General features: G+C 40.8%; 1 protein-coding gene across 4 annotated transcripts in view; it reads right to left on the reverse strand.

The window, feature by feature from the left end:
- Window positions 1-16,559, reverse strand: part of ANO5 (anoctamin 5) — a 99,092-nt gene extending 82,533 nt beyond the window's left edge. For all 4 annotated transcript variants that reach the window (XM_055318058.1, XM_055318056.1, XM_055318057.1 and 1 more), the window contains exons 1-2: window positions 16,391-16,559; window positions 6,105-6,151 (exon numbers count right to left, since the gene is read on the reverse strand). In XM_055318058.1, the coding sequence (XP_055174033.1) occupies window positions 6,105-6,151; window positions 16,391-16,430 (87 nt within the window). In that variant the 5' untranslated portion in view covers window positions 16,431-16,559. The remainder of the gene's footprint in view (window positions 1-6,104; window positions 6,152-16,390) is intronic.
- Window positions 16,560-24,723: the final 8,164 nt, after the last annotated feature.

Genomic DNA, 24,723 nt, shown 5'->3' on the forward strand with positions numbered 1-24,723 from the left:
TTATTTATTTTATTTTATTATTTTATTTTATTTTATATTTTAAGATTTTATTTATTTATTCATGAGAGACAGAGAGAGAGAGAGAGAGAGAGAGAGAGAGGCAGAGACACAGGCAGAGGGCGAAGCAGGCTCCATGCAGGGAGCCCGATGTGGGACTCGATCCCGGGACTCCAGGATCACGCCCTGGGCTGAAGGCAGATGATCAACCACTGAGCCACCCAGGCATCCCCAGAGTTTTATTTATTCCTTTCTTATCCATATGCCTTTTAGTTTATTATCTTATTGCAAGAATTTTCAGTATTATGTTTAATAGAAATAAATGAAGACATTCCAGTCATGTTTTTTATCATAGGAGGAAAGTGTTCAGCCTTCCACTACTTAATATTATGTTACTGTTTTACTGTTCTTTTTCAGGTAAGGAAGTTCCTCTCGAGTCCTAGTTTTCTGAAATTAGATAGATAGATAGATAGATAGATAGATAGATAGAGATATGTAGATATAGACAGGTAGGAGCATATATATATATACATACATATATATGTATATATATATATAATGCAGTTTTTTTCTGAAAAATAGATAAAAATCATCTGATTTTTATTCTTAATCCTTTTAACATAATGAAGTACATCAACGGATTTTTGGATAATGAATAAGCCTTCCATCAATGGAATACATTTCACTTGGTATAGTATTGTATTTTCATATTCTACTTATTAGTATTTTACTAAGGATTTTTCTGTCTAAGATCATGAAAAATATTACTCTGTAGTTTTATTTTTTGTTATTTTTTTTAGTACTATTTTTGTTTGGTTTAGGTTTAGTGCCAGGGTTATACAAGCCTCTAAAATGAATTGGGAAGTGTTTGTTCCTCTTCTATTTTCTGGAAGAGATTGGTGTTAATCATCCTTGAAACATGTCAAAGAATTCTCTAGTGAAACTATTTGGGCCTAGAGATTTCTTTGAGGCAAGAAGTCTTTAAGTACCTCATTTTATTTCCTTAATAATTATGGGACTATTCCCATTATCAACAATATTGAATGGGTTGTGCTAATTTGTGATCTTTGAGGAATTCAACCATTTTATCAAAGCTGTCAATTTATAAGTGTGGAATTATTCTTAGTATTCCTTTGTTATCATTTTGAGATCTACAGAGTCTATAGTGATATATTCCTGAAATTATGTGTATCTCTTCTTTCTCCCTTGCTTGCTTGCTTGCTCTCTCTCCACCCTTTTTGTAAGTCTAGCTATAGGCTTGTCAATCCTACTATCTTTTCAAAGAAACAGCTTTTTGTTTCAATGATTTTCTCTAACATTTTTCAACTTTCAATTCATTGATTTCTGCTCTTAATTATTTCCATCATTCTGTTTTCTCTGGGTTTATTTTGCTCATATTACTTGAAATGGAAGCTTATTATTGACTTGAGACTTCTCTTTACTAAGATAAACATTTGGTGCTACAAATTTCCCTCTCATCATTGCTTGGCTATAACAAATGTTAATATGCTGTATTTTCACTTTTATATTTCGTTTTTTTTTTCTTGAGACTTTCTTTGTCCTTTGGATTGTTTAAAAGAATGCTATTTTGGTTCCGCTACTATTTGGTGCATACGTTAGCACTGCTATGTCTAATTGTTGAATGGACCCCTTTTTATCATTATATGATGTTTAACTCTGTCCATGGTAATTTTTTTCCTCCAACATATACTTTTTATAGGATATTAATGTAGCACCCCTACTTTCTTTTTATTAACAATTGCATGTATCTTCAGCCATAATGTACATTTTAATCCTCTTATTGTCATGTTTTTTAAGTCATTTTTCAAATTTCTGTCTTACATGTCGTGTAACTTGATTAATGTACATTAGGGATTAATTCTTCATTTTTATTTTTTGTCCTCTATTTGTTCCCTCCATTTTACGTTTTTCTGCCTTTTCATGACATCCTATGGGTTACTGAAACCTTATTTTATAGCTCCTTTTTATTTATCTAAACAGTTTTTGAGTGTATCTCTTCACTTAGTTTTTTAAATGGTTGCTTTTTATATTACATCATATCTACATTACTTCTCACAGTCTACAGTCCACATGCTTTCTCTCTCAAGAAGCCTCATCTCCCTTTTCATCCCAAAACTTTATTTATAATTGTCTTAAATATTTCTCTGCATACATTGAGAACCATATCAGACATCATTTAACATTTTTACTTCAACTGGCAAATATAATTTTGAAAACTCAAAGGGAGAAAGTCTATTTTAACCCTTTCTGTTGTTGTTGTTTTTCCCTCTTTCCTCATGTTACAAAATTCTTTCTGTTTTCTGTTAGAGAACTTCCTTTGGTCAATCTGATAAGGTAGATGTGCTAGTGAAAAATTTCTTCAGTCTTCCTTTACTTGAAAATGTCTTGTTCATTCCTAAGGATATTTTCACTGGCTATAGAATTCTGAATTGGTTCTTCTCTTCACTTCTCTTTTCTTTCTTTTCTGAAAAAATGCATGTATGTGCTCTTTTAGCCTCCATGGTTTCTGGTGAGAAATCTGCTGTTCTTTTAATTACTGTTCCCCTATTGTTAAGGTATTGTTTCTCTCTCACTGCTTTCAAGATTTTCTTTTTCTTAAATCTAGTTTTGAGAATCGGTGTGAATTTCTTTGGGCTTATTCATTTGTGTGGTTCCCTCAGCCTCCTGAATCTGTAAGTTTAGGTCTTTTGAGAAACAGTAATTTCTATTCTATCTCCAAATACAGTGATTCCTTCTTCCATCGTTTCCACTTTGCTGGTCGGGGTTTGTTGTTGTTGCTGGTCAGGGTTTGTTGTTGTTGTTTTGAGGTATTCTATTTTTGTTTTAAATTTTCCATTATGTTCTTATTTAAAATTTCTATTTTTTCATAGGACTTTCTATTTGTTTATTCAAAGAATGTTCACAAATGCTCACTGAAGCATTTTTGTGGTAGTTGCTTCACAATCCTTGTCTAAACAATTCTAACATCTGTGTCACCTCAGCATTGGTATCTGTCTTTTCTCAATCGAGTTGATATCCTCCTGGTTCTTCATATTACTTGTGATTTTTCTCTATAAGTCTGGACTTTAGGATATTAAAGTATTATGTTATGAGTCTAGATTTTATTTAAATCTTATGTTTTAATAAGTCTCCTCTGATATTACTCTGGTGGGTTAAGTGGGATGATACCTTACTATCTGAAGCAGGTAGAAGTCCAGGTTCTCCACTTGGCCTCTACAGAAATGAAGGGGTGGAGGGAGGTAGAAGTGTTTCTCATTAATGCTGGCCGGTGTTGGGAGTTCAAACTTTCCATTAGACTTTCACTGATTCCAAGCTGGCTTAGAAAGGGCAAGGGTCCCTCCTCCTGTTCCCCATGGCCCTCACTGTTAGGCAGTGGTATGAGGTGGCTCTACTTCTTGACAATGGTGAAATTCCTGGCTCTCCATCAAGCTACCTGTGATACCTACCCAGCAGAAAAGCATTTGGCATCTTGTCACTACTGATGAGAGTGGAAGTCTAGGCTGCCTACATGGTCTCCACAACATCATCAGAGGATTGTGAGAGAGGGACATGTTAACATCCAGTGGGGATGAAAGTCCTGGCTTCCCACTCAGAATTCTTTGACATAAACTCCAGGAGGTGGGGCATCTTGTTACCACCAGCCAGGGGTTAAAGTCTCGTCTCCTCACTTGAGCTCTTCTGGAGAAAATGATGGTAGGATCATGTTGTTGTTGTTTTTGTTTTCCTGTTGTGTTTGGCTACAAAAACAGTCATTGGTTAAAAGTTTTCTGTATTCCTAGGTCACCCTTTCCCTGGTCCATCAGCTAAAGAAAATAGGCTTTTCTTGTTGCTTTATTTGTCAGAGCCAATTAGCATTTCGGCACTGCTGGCCTCTCCTGTACCCAGACTGTAATAGATAAAGCAAAAAAAAAAAAAAAAAAAACCTAGAGAACTAACTTTAGTGTTGCTCCTTGGGTCCCCAGATCACTAGACAGTTTTCTCCTCTCTAGCTTTCAGTCTTCTGTTTTATATATAATGTCCGGGGTTTTTAGTAGTACTTAGCAGAAGGAACAGGGAAAATTTCTTCAATTCCATCTTTCTAGAAGTGAAAGCTACAATCATTTTTGAACTGATTAATTCAATAATATATCCATTTAATAATTCCAAATTTTACTAGGCATTCTTCAACTATGTTTCAGAGAGATGCTGTTTTTACTCCAAATACTTTATATGAGAAAAGGTATGCTAGACACAACTCTAGGTTGAATCTAAAGGGGAATTTGGAGAGTGCCATTCTCCTGAAGGTAAATCAATTCCCCTTTCACTTATTGCTTTCCTATAAAACTTATAAAAATATTACTATAAATTAATACATATGGTATTTCTATAATACTAAGGCTTAAACTTAAATGAACATATTTCTCAGTGTGGCAAGCCAAATGTAAAGCCTTAAAAATCTAAGCAAAATTGTTTAAAATGAAGGCCTATCCAAAGTTGAAGGCAATGAAGCAATATCCATTGCTTTTTAAACATGCAAAGAGATAAGGAAGAGAATATGACTTGATGACTTGATCAATACAAAAATGAAAATGACAATATATTTATCATTTATATTTTATCAATCTCATATGATAACTGTTTCTTCAGTCCACTTCAGACATACAAACTTTAACTTTTAAAGTTATTTATTATGTAGTTACCTTGATTCACTTACTCATTTAATAAATATGTTCCCTGTGCCACATTATATAGCTTTAGCTGTGGAGACTCTGCTTTATGACAGTGGTTTTCAAACTTCAATAGCAATAAAAATCACTTAGGATATTATTGTTAAATCATGACTCCATAACCTTATTCCCCAACAATATAATTAGCAGTCTAATATTGGGCTCAGGAGTCTGAATTTTTAAGAAATTTTTAATGTAATTGTTATTCAGGTGGGCTACAAACTGCGCTGTAAAAATCACTGAAGTAAATGATTTTCATAGTTCCCTTGGTTGTTATATTCTATTTCTCTCAGCATTTTGGTTACAGGTTTTATTTTTTTTAATATTTTATTTATTTATTCATGAGAGACACACACTGCAAGAGAGAAAGAGAGAAAGAGAGAGAGAGAGAGAGAGAAATGCAGAGACACAGGCAGAGGGAGAAGCAGGCTACATGCACCGGGAGCCTGATGTGGGACTCAATCCCTGGTCTCCAGGATCACACCCTGGGTTGAAGGCAGCGTTAAACCGCTGAGCCACCCGGGCTGCCCCCATTGAGCCACCCAGGCTGCCCGTGGTTACAGGTTTTAAAGGAATCTCAGATCTTCTGGGCATCTTAAGTCAACCTTACCTAGCAAGTCTCTATTTGGTAGGTTGTGTTTTCCAGGGTAGGAATTTCAGTCATTCCTAAAAAAAAACTATTTTTAAAGAGCTTTTTTTTTTTTTTTTTTTTTTTTTTTTTATCTGGCTGGACATCTCTCAACCCATTCAAGGAAATCACCTCTGTGAATGCTTAGGTGTCAACTAGAGCCTACCAGAAAAATTATTTTATTCGAAAAATCTTTGGAATGCTTATTCTTGTATACAAAAGAATGTATAAAGTTTATATAAATAAAATAAAGCCTTTAGGTAAGAGATTTTTTTTATTTTTATAACTGTACTTAATCTTATTATTCATTATTTCGTTTAATATATGTACTGAATTCGAGTTGGGTCACTTGAACTGTAGCATAGTCATCAATAAGCACTCATTACATACCAATAACTGTAACATGAAAAGTTGTCACATATCCTACCTGCATCATACTCTAGCAAAGCATTAAGCTCACTACTCTTCTCTTACATAGCAAGACTCAGCATATCTGAGTGTTTCACCGGGAGCCTCTAGACAATTCCAAACTTCTATTTGCTCCCTTGTCACATCTAGAAAAGTCAAATATTAAATCTGTATAAAACCTGGCCTTTGCTCTCCTTACCAAAAACATAAATAGAGGACAAAATAAAAAGAAGTACAAAATAAGTGAAGTACAAAAAGACTTAAGTATTCACACAAGTTACATTTCTAAGTTTGTCTCGATTTTCTGTTCTGACTTATAGGAAGCTAATACACATTTAACTTACCTCATTCATTCCGAAAATATATTCTGTTTCTATATTGGATATTCTCTCTAAATTAAATAAGAAAGAAAAAAAAAGAGTTAGAATGGCCAACTGATCAGAATAAGTTAAAAGTCTGCAAGAGGAGAAAACAGAATTTCCAAAATCAAACAAAAAAGTTCAAAGAAAAAATACTAGAGGTAAATATCCAAGACCTTCCTGGAGCTAAGTTGTTCAAAAACAGCTTCCAGTAGAAGTCAGTACCGAAAACTGCACATAATCAAGGCGAAAAGCAAATAGTGGTATTTAGGATATAATCTCACTCACTAAGAAAGAAAATTAACTCTGATAAATGCAGTTATTAATCCATAGCCACAAAACAGCAGAGAGGAAAATATCCAACAGGGATGTCCACCGCTACCTTAGTTTTCATTGTGTGAGATATTGAACCAAACTGTATGCAAGGAAAGCACTAACGGACACTACCAGTTCTAAATAGGCCAAATTATTTTCCTCATACACAGGTATTGTGATAGTTATGTGTTGAGTCACTGGGACTGAAACACTTATTTAAAGCTGTTTCTGACACTAAAAAAAAAAAAAAATTAAACATAGAAAATTCTTATTCTGTAGTGACTCCAAGTTGGGAAAACACTGAAAAATATTTCTCAACTCAAAAATTTCCCATAGAAAAACATTTCTTTGGAGAAAATCACAGTGGGAGTGGAATAAAGGGCCATCCACAGTAAGTGTAATTTTAGGAAGCATTAGTACATATTCTGAAAATACAGAAAAAAATAAACCTACCAATTGTATATTTTCTTTCTTTTCTCTCATTTCTTTTTTCTTTTTCTTTTTTTTTCCTGTTCTTTTCTCCAATTTTTTTAATTGTGGTAAAATACACATAACATAGACTTTGCCATCCTAGTCATTTTTAGTGCACAGTTCAAAGTATTAAATATATTCATAACATTGAGTAACCATCACCATCATCTATCTCCAGAACTCTTACATCTTGTAAAACTGAAACACAATGCTCATTAACAACATTTCCTCATTCTTCTTTCCACCAGCCCCAGGCAGCCACCATTCCACACTGTGTCTCTGATTTTGACTAATCTACGGACCTCATGCTAAGTGGAATCATATAGTATTTGTCATTGTGTGAGTGGTTTATTCACCTAGAATAATGTCCTCAAGGTTCATCAATGTTGTAGCATGTCATTCCTTTTTAAGGCTGCATAATATTCTATTGTGTGTGTATACCAGGTTCTATTTATCCATTCATCTTAGTGGACACTTGGATTATTTCCACATTTTAGCTATTATGAATAATTCTGCTATCAACATGGCTGTAAAACAATACAAAAACAAAACATGGCTGTAAAAATATCTCTTTGAGATCCTCCTTTCAATTATTTTGAGCATATACCTAAAAGTGGAGTTGCTGGAATATAGGGCAATTCTATTTTAAATTTTCTGAGGAAACGCCATATTGTTTTCTACAGGAGCTATACACTCTTACCAACAGTGCAGAAAGATTCTGATCACATTCTCACCAAATCTTGTTACTTTTCAATTTTTTGATAGTAGCCATTTTAATGGGTTTGAAGTGGTATCTCACTTTAGTTTTGATTTGCATTTCCCTAGTGATTATGTTGTTGAGCATGTTGAGCATCTTTTCATGTTCTTATTGGCCATTTTTATATCTTTAGAGAAATGTGTATCCAAATCCTTTGCCTATTTTTTAACCAGATTTTTTTGTATTGTTGAGTTTTAGGAGTTCTCTATATATTCTGAATCAGATAAAAGATTTGGAAACATTTTCTCCCATTCTGTGGCTTGCCTTTTTACTGTTTATAGTGTCTTTTGATGCACATTTAAAAAAAAAATTCATGAGGTCATTTTGTCTATTTTTCTTTTCTCGCATGAGTATTTGGTGTTGTAGCCAAGAAATCACTGACAAATCCAACACCATAAAACTGTTGTTCTGTTTCTTTCTAACAGGTTGATAGTTTTAGGTCTTACATATAGGTTTGATCCATTTTGAGTTAATTTTTGTATATGGTGGTAGGTAAGGGTCCAATTTCATTCTTTTGCATGTGGGTATCCAAATTTAGCAGCACCATCTGTTGAAAAGACTGTCGTTTCCCCCATTGAATGGCCCTGGCACCCTTGTAAAGAAGTCACTTGACCATATATGTGACAGTTTATTTCTGGGCTTTCTCTTCGTGCTTGCTTCGGCAGCACATATACTAAAATCTGGGCTTTCTCTTCTATTCCATTGGTCTGTGTCTGTCTTCATGCCAGTACTGCACTGTTTTGATTACTATAGCTTTGCAGTAAGTTTGGAAATCAAGAAGTGTGAGTCTTCCACCTTTATCTTCCTGTTTTAAAATTGTCTATTCAGCATCCCTTGAGAGTTCATATGAATTTTAGGATGGGTTTTTCTATTTCTGCAAAAAAAAAGTCATTGGAATTTTAGCAGGGACTGCACTAAATCTATAGATTGCTTTGGGTAGTATTGACATCTTAACAATAGCAGATCTTCCAATCTATGAACATGGGGTATGTTTGCATTTATTTATGTTTTTCAAATATTTTTAAGCAGTGTTTTATGGCTTTATTTACATATAATCTTTGGTTAGTTCTTAAATATCTTATTCTTTTTTTTTAAGTTTTCATTTTAATTCCAGAGAGTTAGCATATAGTGTTATATTAGTTTCAAGTGCACAATACGATAATTCAACAGTTCCATACATCACCCAGTGCTCAGCACTACAGGCGCACCCCTGGATTAAAGGCCTAAATGTCAGACTTTAAACCATAAAAATCCTGGAAGAGAACACAGGTAGTGTGTTTTCTGCTTTGAAAACCTTAGCAATCTTTTTATAAATATCTCTTATTCTATAAATAGAATTGTTTTCTCAATCACCTTTTCAGATTGCTCATTGTTAGTTTACAAAATTGCAACTGGTTTTGGTGTAGTGACATTGTAAATCTGCTTTTATTAATGCGTGTATAGGTTCTAACAGGTTTTTTTGTGGACTTTTTAGGGTTTTCTACATATAAGATCATATCATCATGTGTGAATAGAGATAATTTTAATTCTTCTCTTCCAGTGTGGATGCCTTTTATTTCTTTTTCTTGCCTAAATGGTAGAGCTAGAACTTCCTTTCCTATTTTTAATAGGAGGGGTAAAATTGGGTATCCTTGGTAAATAATAATAGAATTCACATTAAAAAAAGCTCTTTGTGGTTCCTAACAATTATTTAAAATATAAAGAGGTCCTGAGATCAAAAAGTTGGAGAAGTGCTATCTATAAACTCAAAAGAAATATAGGCATTATGGGAATGCACAATAAGTTCAAAAGCATCTCAAATATCCAGAAATAGTAAAACGGATAAATATGTGTCATTATGACCAATAAAATATATGTAATAATACCACTTATTGTATTTAGTTAACAAAATTGAATGAATTTCAATTACATGCAGAAAGATAAATCTACCAAGACTATTATTTAGCAAAAAGGGGGGCAGAAACTTTAATATTTCATTTATATAAAGTTAACTATTCAAAACCCAAATATGCTACTTAGGGATGAATAAGGCAGATATTGTGACAATTCTCCTTGGGTCTCTCACATTTCTGAATATCTTGCAAGCGAGACACTGATTGCCCTTCGCTCTGGATTATCTTTTTAAGGATCTTGGTTCAGTGAACACCCTTGGACAATACAGCATCTCCTTCTGTAGCAAAACGCAGGTTGCTCACAGTCTGAGACTATTGCAGTAGTGACTCCCTCCAGAGCAAAGAGAAGGCATAATTACTGACCAATACAAAAGACTCAAATTCCTTAACTTGGGATTGCTCTCCCGTATTGCAACCCACCAGATCTGCAGGAATTTTGGGGGCCTCTTTGTGTCAATATTGGGCAACCTGGGCCCAGGAAACAGGCACAAAAGGCTGCCATTTTGGCTGCTGTTCATGCTGGGAGTAATAACTGTCCTTTGTCTCTAATCCATGTGTCTTATGTCTTCTACCAGCATCCATGAAACTGTAATGGGATATTCTGTTAGCTTCCAACTACAGTAAAACCTCAGATCTTTGACAGTTTTGATACTGGATTATTACTACAACATTGATAATAATGTGATAGTGGCTAACATTTTTTGAAGTTTCCAGTTCTGTAGAGGAAGCGGTCCAAAACTTGAGATAAACGCTATGATGGAGCAGGGCGGGGGAGTAGTTTAATTATGAGAAAACCAGGAAATGTCTCTGAGGCAGTTTTATTTATATATATTTATACACACACACACATACACACACACACACACACACACACAGAGATCTGAACATTGAAGGCATTCAACCCCTGTGAGAACATATAAAGGCTGTTAAGGCAGGAGCTGAGGTCAAGAATCAGATGCTTAACTGACTGAGCCACACAGGCCCCCACAAAAAAGCTCTCAAGTCATATTTACATTTACATTGCATAAAAAGGTCCTTCAGTTAAGAATGGGTTCAAAGGAAGCCCCAGGATGGAGCAAAGAGACAAACTAGTAGTTGCTACAGTGAAGCACCAAGGAGGCATGGCTGTGGGGGGCAGTGTGTGTGAAGCCATGTCAATGGATTAGACACTTGCATCAACATTTGGAACAAACTGCTGTCAAATTTCAGATGTGCAAGTTCAGGAACAAAGATTGAGGACTCTCCTAGGCTTGGTCAATTTGAGAAGATTCTATTTAAATAAAATGGGTAAGATTATCAGTGGTGGGCAAATACAGAAGAGGCTGACATTGGCTGCCCACAAATACCCTTTCTCCTCCTTCCTCTTTACTAACCAAACCCTGATCATTGGGTGAAGCAATGTGCTCCAGCAAAAACAAAACCAAACCAAAGAACCCATCTCCCAGCCTTCCTTGCAACTTAAGAATATGCATACATTGAAAGTTCTCAAGTATCATATAAATGGCATTAATGTCTTAATAGGTTTGTGCAAGCATTAAGTGAGATAATGTATGTAAAGTGCTTCGTGCAGCCATTGACACAGAAGTCAATGAGTGTTATTTTTTGTTGATAACTGTTATTATTTTGAGGATATATTCTATTATTGATTTTCAAAACTTAAATTCTTTGAGGTAATTTTGAGAGTGTCAGATTAAAGATGAAAGAATTTCTATTGTATTCAGATCTTTTTGTTGCAGGGTCCGCTATTAAAAAGTTCATAGCTGCGATAAGCAAAGTATGAAAACTAAACAAACTGTGGCTATAGCTGTATCACTTAACTTTTCCAAGTGCAGGCTTTCTCAAGACTAAATATACAAGTAAAAATTCATTGAAAAATATAAAACATGGTCCAGTACTATCATCAAAGGGCTCTACCCATGAACACGGTCTAGATGTGCTGCTCAAAACTGCACAATGTGGAGACCATCTCCCATTAGATTTTCCAATGAGGAAAAAAAAACAATATAGTAAACTCTTCTAATAAGCATATAAAGAACAGGATTCCATGGAATACACATTCTGTCTCTCCCTGTATGGTACCTGAACGCTGACTTTGGGCAGGCTTTTATTTTCTTGAGAACAAACACAGTCATTGTGCAGAACTGTTCCAAGTACAGAAGGAAGAGGTGCAGGCCTTAAGCTAGGATTGTAAAGTACTTTAGAATTCTGTTTTTAAGAAGAGAGAGTTGAAAAACTGTAAGCACTAACCCTTCCTTCCCCTAAGGAATTCTGCTGCATTTAACATAAAACAACTCTTTGGAAAAAAAAAAAAAAAAAAAAAAAAAACCAGTTTCAAATTGCTAGCAGAGCCGGATGCAATGTGTTTATCAGAGAGTGTGGAGAAGGGACAATACAGTCCCTCCAGCTTATGTCTTACTTCCACTAATTCTCTCTTCCCCTTTTCCCTTTCAACTTGCTGCTTCCCTTCCCTAAAACCAAAACCATCTCCTTCCTTGCTGGTTTTTCATGCTGGATCCGTCCTGATGTGGTCCTGTCAGCGCTGGCCTGCAACCTCCTCATGTGTCCCCTGCCTCAGCCTCCTCCTCGGTCCCACACCACCCGGAATGGAGCCCTCTCTGGGTAGGCCCAGCCCAACTATATCACCCCTCCAGAGGGGGCAAGCCCCCTGACAGCCAGATGTGACACATTTTGTAAAATGTACTTTTTTCTGAAAAGCAGAAAGATTAGGGGGAAAAAAACAAACAAACAAAACAAAAAACAAGAAAAAAAAACCAGGTGTATTTCTTCACACACTGCTCACCAGAGCTCTCTCTGACAACGCACATGCCAGAGACACAGACTGTCACACTCACAGAGTATGAGGTTGGCATGACTACACATAATCACCAACCCTCTGTGGGAACAGAAACGTAGCTGAGGCAGGATGTGAAGCCAACAACTCTAAGTCGGCTTCGTGTCATTCCTGGGGCATCCTCCAAAATCAATGGAAATAATTAGACTCTTCCTATGGGCTAGAAACCAGAGACAGGAAGGGTTTAATAGTAAAAGCTACGGAGAATCATAAAATATGAGGGAAAGTAAAGGCAGCCCAAAGACTGAGCTTTGAGTTTTCTCTGAAAGCACGTTGCTAAGAATACACACTTCAACACACCCTGAGCCCAAAATAGCCCTTGCATTTAACCAAATGATCTTCTCAGTTTACACCCCTTCCAGCAGCATAAAATAAAATGCACGCAATCAAATATTCCCATTCCTAAAGGAAGTTTGGTTTGGTTCAACACAATGCTTCACGCAGCTGGAAAGGTTCAAGCAACTTGACATTCAACTTAAAAACTGCCTTTCCCAGTGTTAAGCCCTAAGGCGGCCTTTTTGCCATGCTGAATGTGTCATAAATCAACTAAAAAATGAATATTTCAAATCACAGCTTCCCTACAATGTCAACCAGTCGACAGTTCGATGTCAGCAGCACTGACATTTTACCAGGGGCACTTGCTTACATAACTATTTAAACGTTGTTACACTAGGGTGCCTGGGTAGTGCAGTCGGTTAAGTGACCAACTCTTGGTTTGGGCTCAGGTCATGAGCTCAGGGTTCTGAGATGGAGCCCGGCTTCAGGGTCCAGGCTCAGTGCAGAGTCTGCTTGGGATCCTCTCTCCCTCTGCGCCTCCCACTCGGGCTTTCGCTCTCTCTCAAAAATAAATAAAAGTCTAAAAAAAAAAAAATATATATATATATATATATATATACACATCTATATATTGTTACACTTTGTCTTTACTAGTCATTTAAAACACTATTAGGAGAACAGCTAAGTGGAGAAGACTGACTGCTTATGTGTTCAGTTTTGAAGAAACTAAACTGAGAAACGTTAACACATCCTAGAAATACCTCATTAAGTATTTTGTCTAAAAGGTAAAATGTTAGCATTCTCTCTCTAGGAAGAAAAATCTCATCACATGTACATCAATCATTTAACTTTCTCCTATTTACCCTTCAAAGGTGATTTAGGAAATACATAATATACAAGATCCAGGCTTGCCTGTGTCGATGAATTTACTCGAAGAAATTTGTTTACATTTTAAAACACAAAAACCTAAGTCACTCCTAAAAACTGATGCTGTGGGACCCAGTCATTTTCAGCCTCTTCAACACACACTTTGGTTTTTATGACTGTGAGGTTAAACTCCAGGAAGAAACCTATATTGAGACTATTTAGAGTGGCTTCCAGAAACCATTGGGTTGTTGATGTTAAAAATACATCCTCATTTTAACGCACTTTTCATTCAACTCCAGTAATAACACAGGTCTCAGTAGTGGGCAGTAAAAACCAACACAGTAAAATAATTGACATAATGAAAAATACTTAGAAAGCTGAGAGTGATCTGAGTGGCCAGGACCACCCGTGCTCCTCGGGCCTTCCTCTCACCAATGCCCTAATCCTCTGCTGCTTGGACGCTGGATGCGTGAACAAACAGAAACAGGAACGTGGGCTGGATGCAGTTATCAGACCCAACCGTCGAATATACACTATTCCACACGAGTATCATTTTCTCCTACCTCCCCTCCAAGCAGAGGCAAAGCTTCAATCACAGTAAGAGGGAATATAGATAAGTCACAAAGGTCTTTGCCAAGTCAAGGGAAAACAAATTAGTTTGGGCAAAGCTCTAAAAATCTTCCTGAGATGGACCTAAGCTGCGGTATGACCTCGTGGCAGAAGTAATACTAATTTGAGGATACATTCTAGTAAACAAAATTATCCTGAGGCTACATTAGATTATATTTCTAACATCTGAAAGAGAATAATGGTCAATCTCTTGTCATGCCATAGTGATAGATTTTTTTTTTCTTCATTATGCACAGAAGGTTACATACTCCCCATTTTTTCCTCTTCTCTTCCTTCAATGAAAAATATATTTCTGTGCCTTCTCATAGGTTTACTTCAGAAGGACTGATGATAAAGACTTTGTGAGTGTTTCAAGTGAAACAAATATCTACTAAGACGTCTGGATTACTGAAATTACAACTGAAAGTAATTCTCAGCAAAGTGGCAAACCATTAAGTAAGTACAGAAAGGGACTTTCGATTTTAGACATCTAAAACTCATTTCACTGTGCATAGTGAACCTATCATTTTCATCAACAAACTTATTACACCATTTAGCAGAGCCATTAGTCAAAGCTTAAAGTCTTCGATAGTTTTATTTCCTTCTACCTTAAATCGTTTTTTGATTTATTTTTTTTTTCATTAAACTTTTATTTTGATGGGGATCAAAATTTTGTGACAGATTTTTGGTCAAGTTGTTTCCATTAAAAAGCACTCATTTAAAAAAAAAACTAATAACTTAAAACTGCCACATACACACAACAAATTGGTCCACAAAACATTCTCCTTCCCTTCTGAAGGTTTTATGATGCATTGCCATCATTAGCCAGTCTTTTGCTATTAAACTTAAATGGCCAATTAGCACAAACCATTCTGATCAAGACTGATCGTTTTTTGGTTTAAAGAAAGGGCGATGGCCTAAATGACACACCATCGAGAACATGGTCACAGAATGGGAGAAAATAGTCGCAAATAATACAGAATATACAAAGAACTCTTATAATGCAATAATAAAGACAAATAATTTAATTTTTAAAATGAGCAAAGGGCTTAAGTAGGCATTTCACCAAAGAAGATAGATGAATGGCCGATAAGCAGTGGGAAGATACTCAACTGGGGGGGAGTCATTGTGAAAATGCAAATCAAAACCGCACAGATACCACTTCACAACCACTAGATGGCTATGAACAAGACAAAAACAAATGTCAGGATGTGGAGACGTTGCGACCTTTACATATTGTTAGTTGGAATACAAAATGGAAAACGGGCAGTCTTTCAAAATGGTCAATATGAAGCTACTATATGATCAAATAATTCCTCTCGTGCGTATGACCCAAGAAGAAGAATAAAAACGTGTGTTCACGCAAAAACTTGTACATGAATCCCAGGCCAGCATTATTTGTGGTGGCAAAAAAAAAAAAAAAGTAACCACCCAAATGTCCACCACATTGACTGGATAAAATACGGTATATCTGTAACGATGGAGTATTAGGTGGCAATAAAAAGGAAGGACATAAGTTACAACGTGGATGAACTCTGGACACATTAGGGTAAGAGAGGAATGCTGGTTACAGTAGCCCACCCACTGCAGGACTGTGCTTACGGAAGCGTCCAGAACAGGTACTTCTGGAGAGTAAAGAGATGAGCAATTGCCTAGAGCCAAGGGGAGCGAATGGGGGATGGGGAGTGACTGCTAAGGTTTCTGCTCGGGGTGATGGAAACGTTCTAAAATTACACTTCGGTGGTGATTGCAAAACTCTGCAAGTGCACTGAGGAGCCCCGAGTTGCACCCGTGCAGCGGGCGGCGGGCGGCGTCCACACTGCATCCCAGCTCAGCCCTGCAGGAAGGGAGGCGGACGCCGGCCTGCAGCGCCTGCCTCGGTGCCTCTGAAAACTGGGGGGGGAAGACCCAGGGGCCTGACCGCTTGCCGAAGCAGCCTGTTTCCGTGTTTAGACCCGAAACGCGCGCGTCCGACAGTCTGCAGACGGTCCCGGACACAGACGTGCATCCCGAGGCGCAGGTGGGCGCGCAGGTGGGCGCGCAGGTGGGCGCGCAGGTGGGCGCCCCACAGGCCCCGGCGAGCTGCGCGGCGACCGCCCAGCCCACGAGCGGCCCGGGGACCCGAGCCCCGGCGCCCCCCTCCCTCCGCCGCCCCCGCCCGGCCTCGCCCGGCCGCGCGCCCCCGCCCAGGCCGCCAACGTCCCCGGGTCCCGCGCGCCCCGCCCGCGCCTACCTTCCTCCTGCACCATCTCCAGCACGTCCGGGTCGCCCATCTTGGCCAGCTCGTTGATGACACTGACCGACGCCTGGCAGCCGGGCCACTGCGACTGGCGGCGGGGCCAGGCCGGGAAGCTCCAGCGCAGGGCCGGCCGCCCGCTCTGCTGCGCCGCGCCCCCGCCCGCCCCGCTCTCGGCCGGCCCCTCCTCCGCCGCGCGCACCCCCGCGCCCCTCCCCGCCGCCGGCCCCTCCTCCGCCGCAGCCCCGCCGCGCCCCTCCTCCGCGCCCCGCTCCTCCGCGCCCCGCTCCTCCGCGCCCCCCCGCTCCTCCGCGCCGCCCCCCTCCGCGCCCCCCGCCTCCGCCGGCCGCAGCAGCCCGCCGGCTTCCTCTCCGGCCGGTACTTCCCGCCGCCCGGCTCCCGGGCCCGGCGCCGCAGCCTCCTCCCCCGGTAGCGCGGCCGGGAGCCCTCCCAGTACCGCTCCCGGAGCTCCGCCCGCTCCGCTGCCCGCCCCCGCCCCCGCCCGCCCCCGGGCACGCCCCCCCATGTCCCGGCCGCCCCCCCGGCCCCCCATCCCCCGGGCCCGCCGTCTCCCCGGGGCCCGCCCCCTCCGCCCCCTCCTCCCCCTCCCCCGGCCCTGCCATCCCCCCGGGGCCCGCCCCCTCCTCGCCCCCCTCCCCCGGGCCGACCCCCTCCCCACCCTCCCCCGGCCCTGCCGTCTCCCCGGGGCTCGCCCCCTCCTCCCCCGGGCCGCCCCCCGGCCCCCCATCCCCCGGGCCCGCCGTCTCCCCGGGGCCCGCCCCCTCCTCCCCCTCCGCCCCCTCCTCCCCCGGGCCACCCCCCGCCCCCGCCCCCGCCGCCGCCCGGCTCCCCGGGGCGCTCGGCCCCATCACCACCCTCTGGGCGCCCCGCCGGGCCCCCCCCTCCGCCGCCGCGGGGCCGTCCGAAGCCCGGTCCTCGGGTGCCCGCCGGCCCGCCGGGTGGTCCTCCATCGCCCGGCCCCTCGCCGCCGCGGGTGGCGCTCGCAGGGACCCCTCCCGCCGGGCCGCTTTCTGTCGGGGGACGGAAAGCCGCCTCCCTTAAGGGCCCGGCCTCGGGCTCCACGCGCCCGGCACCTGCCGCGGGGCCACCCTGGGGCGCCCTCCCGACCCCCCCCCCCCCCGCACACGGCGGCGGCACCCCGAGGGCGAACCGAGCCAAGGCCGCGCCAGGTGGGCGGCTTCAGGGCCGCAGCCCCCCGCTGTCTCCGCAGCCCTCGGAGCGCCCCGGGCCACTCCCACTCCGGGCGCTGTTCCCCGTCCGGGTCCCGCAGGCCTGGAGCGCGGTCGACCGAGCGTCCCACTCCCGGTGCACAGGCTCCTCTGAACCGGTTCTCTGTGCTTGACCCCCTAACTGCCAGCTCCCCCCGGGCGGGGGGGGAAGGATTACGGTCCCAGGGGGGACACAGGTGACCGATGGTGAGCTGAGGGCGCCCTGCTGACCCGAGCCCAGGCCTTGCGGTGCTGGAGAGGGAGTGACTGGGGGTCAAGGATGGGCCATTTAGGGGATCCCTCAGTGGCGCAGCGGTTTGGCGCCTGCCTTTGGCCCAGGGTCGAGTCCCAGGGTCGAGTCCCAGGGTCGAGTCCCAGGGTCGAGTCCCAGGGTCGAGTCCCAGGATCGAGTCCCAGGATCGAGTCCCACGTCGGGCTCCTGGTGCATGGAGCCTGCTTCTCCCTCTGCCTATGTCTCTGCCTCTCTCCCTCTCTCTCTCTGTGACTATCATAAATAAATAAAAATTAAAAAAAAAAAAACCTAAGAAAGTTTAAAAAAAAAAAAAAAAGGATGGGCCATTTAGGAATAAGGAGGTGACCAGGGAAGACTTGATCTCTCTCCTCTCCTCATTTTTATGCAATTCCTTTTTTTTTTTTTTTTTTGTCCCTTTTCTATTGACATTTTGGAACTGAGATTTACCTTTTACAGATGAGGAAACAGCCCTAGAAGAAGATGTTTTGGGGACGGCCAAGCTTAATTGTGAAATTGAAAAATCACTTGTTTCCTTCCTTCTTCCTTCCTTCCTGTCTTCCTTTCTTTCCTTTTCTATACCACGCTATCTGTTCCCTGTTAAACTTCTAGGAACGGCATCCGTTCTGGTCAAGTGATTTGAGACTATTGGCAATTCCTTAGCTGATGCATTTGGAAACTGTGTTTGACATGTGAATGTACATAAGCAATAGTTTCAAATGTGATTATAATAAATCATCTGTTATGTGTGTTTGGTTTCTGCCTCTTGATTATTAATCATTGCTTGATTCCAATAAGATGTTTTCTACATCATTTGTTTCACATTCTTTCTGTATACCAGTCCTCTGCTAGGTGCTGTGGATGATGTGTGATTAAGCAGATGGCTACAATCTTTGTTTTACATAGATTAAATAAAAATAAATGCATTAACATTATTCTTCTATGATTTTATAAAATCATGTTTTATATTTCTCGATTCCGTACCGTATTTGAAGTGACATACGTGAGAATACATCTCACTGATGATTTTGCACAAAAGTAAATGGAATTTTTGAAGTTATATTTGCCGATATTTTATCAACTTCCTGCAAACTTTGTTAACAAAAATGTGAAGGCTCCTTTTGTTCCTTTGATAAAAGATCTTTACCTTACCTACGACTTTTAGCTCATAGAAATTTCCTCTGTATCCATATCACTGAAATATTTTATGTTGCTTATCCATTTATAATTTTAGAATCTGTCCATTTCCTCCGTCGCTGTCCATTTCCTCCATCGCAACGTCCCGCATCTTTCAACAGAATCAACCACACATTTCCAGAACTTTATTCTGAATAATGAATACATGTTCTTTTAATGTGATCGAACACATAGTTAAGTATTGGGTTGGGGTCAAATAGCCCTCCAAATGAAGAAGTTCTGCCTTTGTTTCAAGATTATTTGGTCTTTGTTTCTGTGTTACTATAATCATCTGGTAGTGCCTTAAAAAAAAATGTGCCTTTTATTGGTGAGGATTAAGAAATGTACTTGTCGTGATGATTAAAAGGAAAATTTAGGGGTGCCTGGCTGGCTCAGGTGTAGAGCAGATGATTCTTGATCTCAGGGTCATGAGTTCGAGCCCCATATTGGATGTGGAGGTCACTAAAAATAAAAATAAATAAATAAATAAATAAATAAATAAATAAATAAATAAATAAATAGGCAAACTTGAAAATAATTCCCTCTTGTTTCCTAGACTAAGGGCGGTATACAAAAGTATTTTAAAAATAACAGAAACACAGCTGTGTTTAGATGGTGATACTATGGAAATTAACCTGACAGATTGAAATAATTGTTTGCCAACTGATAAGTAAAACTATGAATTTGCTATTGGAAAGACACTTTAGGGGCGTCAGCATACAACGTTTGAAAGCCTGAGCTGTTTGGAAGTTAAATGTGTGTGCTTGAGCAACACCTGCATATAAGCATTTTTTTTTTCTTCTAGCAACCTGATTGACTAGCTGATTTTAACTCTGAAGAGGACAAGTTCATGAGCTAGACTCTGGGGCTAGGAAAGGCCTTGGGAAGTCATCAGATGAATTCTCAACCCTCCTGGTATTTAAAGAAAGGACATGGTACCTCCAGTCCATGTTCTAGATCGGTCCGCCTTCTCAATTTCTCTATATATCAAGACTTTAACTCCTAGAATAAGTTTCCTCTTTGGGGCTATTAGGCATTTATTATTATTTTTAGCCCCTAAAAATGTCACACGTTCCGTGTTCAGTTGACCCTCAAACAGTGTGAGGGTTGGGGGCATCCAACCCCACACAGTCGAAAATCTTCATGAAAACTTTTGACTCCCCCAAAACTTTACCACCAATATAGCCTACTGTTGACCGGGAGCCTTCACGATGACACAAACTATCCATTAGCGCATATCTTGTGTATGTGTTACAGTCTGTATTCTTACAATAAAGTAAGCTAGAGAAAAGAAAATGTTAAACTCATAAGGAAGAGAAAATGCATTTACTGCATTTATTAAAAATCACCAGGTATAAGTGGATCAAACCTGTGGGTTTTTTTTTTTTTTTTTTAACGTCACTCCAATCCTCATTGAAATAGCGCGTCCTAAGGTATGGATCTTTGAATCGGGAGTCCCAAGACCTACAATCTGCTCTGATCTCTGTCCCTTGATTAGCAGAACAGCACAATGACCTTGAACGGGTGATGACTTTGCTTCTTTGAGCCACAGGCCCCCCATCTGTGAATGTGAAGGCTCCTACTTGCCCTGCCCACCTCCCAAAGCTGTTGTGAAAGTCCAACAAATCACATGCATGAAAGGAGTGTGGAAACAATAAAAACGTAGCAAACATGGAATAGTTCTATTGAATGACAGAGGCGAAATTACAGATTTATTTACCAGTAGGGAGGGACACTCGTCATGTGTGTTGCCTTCCCCCACAAAATGCTGCTTCAACCATGTTTCAGGAATTTGCAGGCACTTTCTGACTCCATAAAGATTCCTGGCTCACCACTCCCTGGTTTCAGAGGAAGGGCCACATCTCTCTGGTTGCAAAACTTACCTCTTTGAACCTTGACACCTTGACTTTTTTTTTTTTTTTTTTTTTTTTTTTTTAGGTCCTGGACTTTTACAAGAACCCTAGGCCTGTTTACTAGCACCTTCATCACAGCCTACTATCTTCCATTCTTTCCTCTCCTAGAAAAAGCTGGCTTCACAGGCTGGCCTCTGGAACCACCGTGACCATCAGAAGGATTTAATACTCAGCACTCACGCACATGCTTGTAAAAGGTTGGTATGTCAACCCCGCCTTGTTACTAGGGAAATGGCATTGGTTCCCAGACTAAAGAAGAGACCCTGGGGAATGGTCTCGGCTCGGCAGAAAATAAGGCACAAGGTGTGTGATTCTCTCCTGTGCCTGCTTGGGACAGCAACTGAGGTTAGAAATGCCACTCCCCCACTTGCAATCTGCCCATGGTTTTCTATCACATGTAAGGGAAAATGGCAATGCCCTTCTTGTCACCAGGACTGCAGGGCTGTATTTTTCCATGATCTCCGCCTGACTAAAGCTCTATTATTATTTCCCACCTCTCCCATCACACTCCAGCCACGGTGTCTTATCGCTGTTCCTCAAACACCATAAGCACGTACCCATTTACTTCCCCCAAGCACTTTGCACTTGCTCTTCCCCCATAAAGATCTTCACACCAATGCCTGGTGGTTGACTCTCCTACATCACTCAGTTCCCATGCAAATATCATTTCCTTGGAAGGAACTTCGCTGTTCACCCTAAGACAACAACCTCACATCCCTATACTCTTACGCTGTGGTATTTTTCTTCATAGCGGTTATCCCCTCCTGACTCTACGTGTATCTGCTCATGCATATTTACTTGTGGATACACACCATAGAAACTGAGGTTTTGCTGGTTCCCTTCCCTTGCTATGGCACTTAGAGCAGTGCCTGACCCAGAAAGGCTCTCAGTAAATATTCCTTGAATGAATGATAGGACCAAGGTTTACCAGCAAATGTTGTATCCTCTTAGTTCATCCAGTAGCTGACTCCTCTAGCAGCTGGGAAGGTAATCTTATTACACGCTTGAAGTGGCTTATGGCTTTAAAAATGTCAAGTGCCATTGTGAGAAATAATTTTCTAATTCTGAGGAAACTATAAAATGTACCTAAAGAAACCACTAGAATTAGCACAGATACAGATAGTCAATCAGCACCTCATCTCGCCATCTGAGCACCAATCGCCTGGCTTCTCTTTGAACACAGATGCTGGATCTTTGGCAAATAGTGTCAGCAAATAACAAGAAGATGCAAGCTAAGCCCCATCTGTGCTTTAGTCCTATTATCTTCCTGTACTACTGAGTGTCCTTTGGTATAAAATAATCACACCCTCTTGTTTAAATGGGAGATATTTACTACTGTTATTTTCCTTTGGCATACACATAAATAGGGGCTAAAAAAAAATAAAAGAAGCCATATGGTCTACACTGGCTGCATCTTGGACCTTGAGCGGATATACCTATATTACTATATTTCTTTTCCATCTTTCACAGAGAAAATTTTCCCTCGATGAGTCTGTGCTCCCTAACTCTACATTTTCCCTACCATCATATCTTTTTTTGAACCTTATTATGTCCCTGAAAGGTTATCATGCCTCCCTTAGAGGTTACCCTTTACTGCTCTGTGTTAGTCATTATACCCAGTGCCTCCTTCCAAATCCACACAATGGTTCTCAGGATCTATGCTATTCCGAGTCTCCATAATTCTCACTCTCCCACTCCTAGAGTGCACATTAAAGTCAGACCATTCTGGACCAGGCAGTTCTGTCCTGGGTTTGAATCCTCCCTCAGCCACCTAGTAGCTGCATAACCTTGAACTAGTAGGCTTACCTCTCTAAAACTTAATTCCTTAATCTATATCATGGATATAGATTGTATCCACCAAAAGGAGTGGTTATGAAAATTAAATTAAAACGTCAAGTAAGAGACATTCAGTAATATGAGTTTTCATCTTTCTTTTTGTCCACTCGATTCCCTTGGCTCTTTCATCTCCTCTCACTAAAAGGTCCCTTTGATTCTCATTTACTATCTTTTCCCATTAACTATCTGTTCTTTAAGGCCTTTTCTCAAATATCGAGCTCAACACGTACCTCCCATTGAAAATTTCTAAGTTCCTGGGACGCGGGTGGTTCGGTCAGTTGGGCATCAGATTTCTGATTTCAACTTAGGTCATGATCTTGGGGTCATGGGATTGAGCTCTGTGTCAGCTCTGTGTACTATGTGGAGTCTCCTTATCCATCTCCCTCCACTCCTCTCCCCATTTGTGCTCGTGTGCTCTCTCTGTCTTAAATTAATTAAATATTTTTTAATAAGAAATTTCTAAGCTCTTCACAAAATTTGTGTGTTCTAACATTCCCTTACTTTGAACAAATCAATCTTCCTTCAAACTAGTCCAGCTCCCAGCTCTCCTACTTACTTCAAAGTCATCAGGATTCTCTCAAGATAGTGATAATAGCTACTATTATTCAAATATGTACTAGGTAACATGCTTGTGCATATTACTACAGTGACTGTATGACGATATGAGGTAGGTGCCTATTATCAGACACCTGGTGTATGTGCTGCACATCTTGGTTTACTCTCTCTTTTAAAATCAACTTTATTGGGGTATAATTTGTAATAATTGTGATCATATTAATAATTAAATTCACCAATTTTATGTGTGCAGTTAGATAAGTTTTGTGATATATGTGTCATCACCACATTCACTAACCATAGACTATTTCCCAAAACTATTCCATTCATTTGTAGTCAATCCCCTTGTCCCATCCTCTGGCCCCTGGCAATCACTGATATTCTTTCTATCTCTGGTATTGGAGTTCTCCTTTCCACTCCAGTTTTTACTATTTATGGCAATTACTCATCCACATGTATAATTTGAAATGATCTTGCCTGAACTCCACCGAGTATCTCATGCTTTCTGCCCTAGGGCTTCTCTACCACCATGAAATGGGGTTCCTAGGTGTCTCTACTCTGCTACTATGACACATGTGCAAACCTTTAAGGAGGAGGGAGTTAGCTGGGGCACCTGGATGGCTCAGTCAGCTAAGTGACTGCCTTTGGCTGGGGTCATGATCCCAGGGTCCTGGGATCTAACACTGCATGGAGCCCACATCAGGCTCCCTATACAGCAGGGATCTGCTTCTCCCTTTCCTCTACCCCTCCTCCTGCTCGTGTGCTCTCTCTTTCTGTCTCAAATAAATAAATAAAATCAAAAAAAAAAAAAAAAAGAAAGAAAGAAAAGGAGGAAGTTAGCACAACAGGAGACAGCTGGGACCAGTAGGGTCATTGCCATTCTTCGGTGGGGCATTTCTGAGGTACATTTAATGCAGTTCCTCAAGGGTATACCAGAGGGACCATCCCTCATTTACCCTTGGATTGGCTTTTTCTTCCTTTCATGTGTGACTCTTCCCAGCATTCCCTCCCTCCTCAATCCACTTCCTTAGAATCACTTCCCAAAATAATCTTCTTGTACATAAGTCTTACCTCAGGCTATAAGGGAAAACCCACACTAAGATGGGATCTCAATTTTTTTATAAACATTTAGGAAACTGAGGCAAAAATTAAAAAATTAAAATTAATTTAAAAAAGACTAACTGCCCAGAATTGCATGGCTATTAAAACACGGAGCAAGAGCTTGACTCCCGAACAGCCTGACTCCATTGTTCGTACTCGTAATCATTATATTGCTTTTCAAGGTAGAAACTAAAATTAGCTTTGATTTTGCCCAGTGTGTTTATGATGTGTATCTAAATTACCAATTTTCTGTCATTTCTTCTTTTAAAA

This window comes from Nyctereutes procyonoides, unplaced genomic scaffold (genome assembly GCF_905146905.1).
Source record: "Nyctereutes procyonoides isolate TBG_1078 unplaced genomic scaffold, NYPRO_anot_genome, whole genome shotgun sequence".
NCBI classification, from domain to species: Eukaryota; Metazoa; Chordata; class Mammalia; order Carnivora; family Canidae; genus Nyctereutes; species Nyctereutes procyonoides.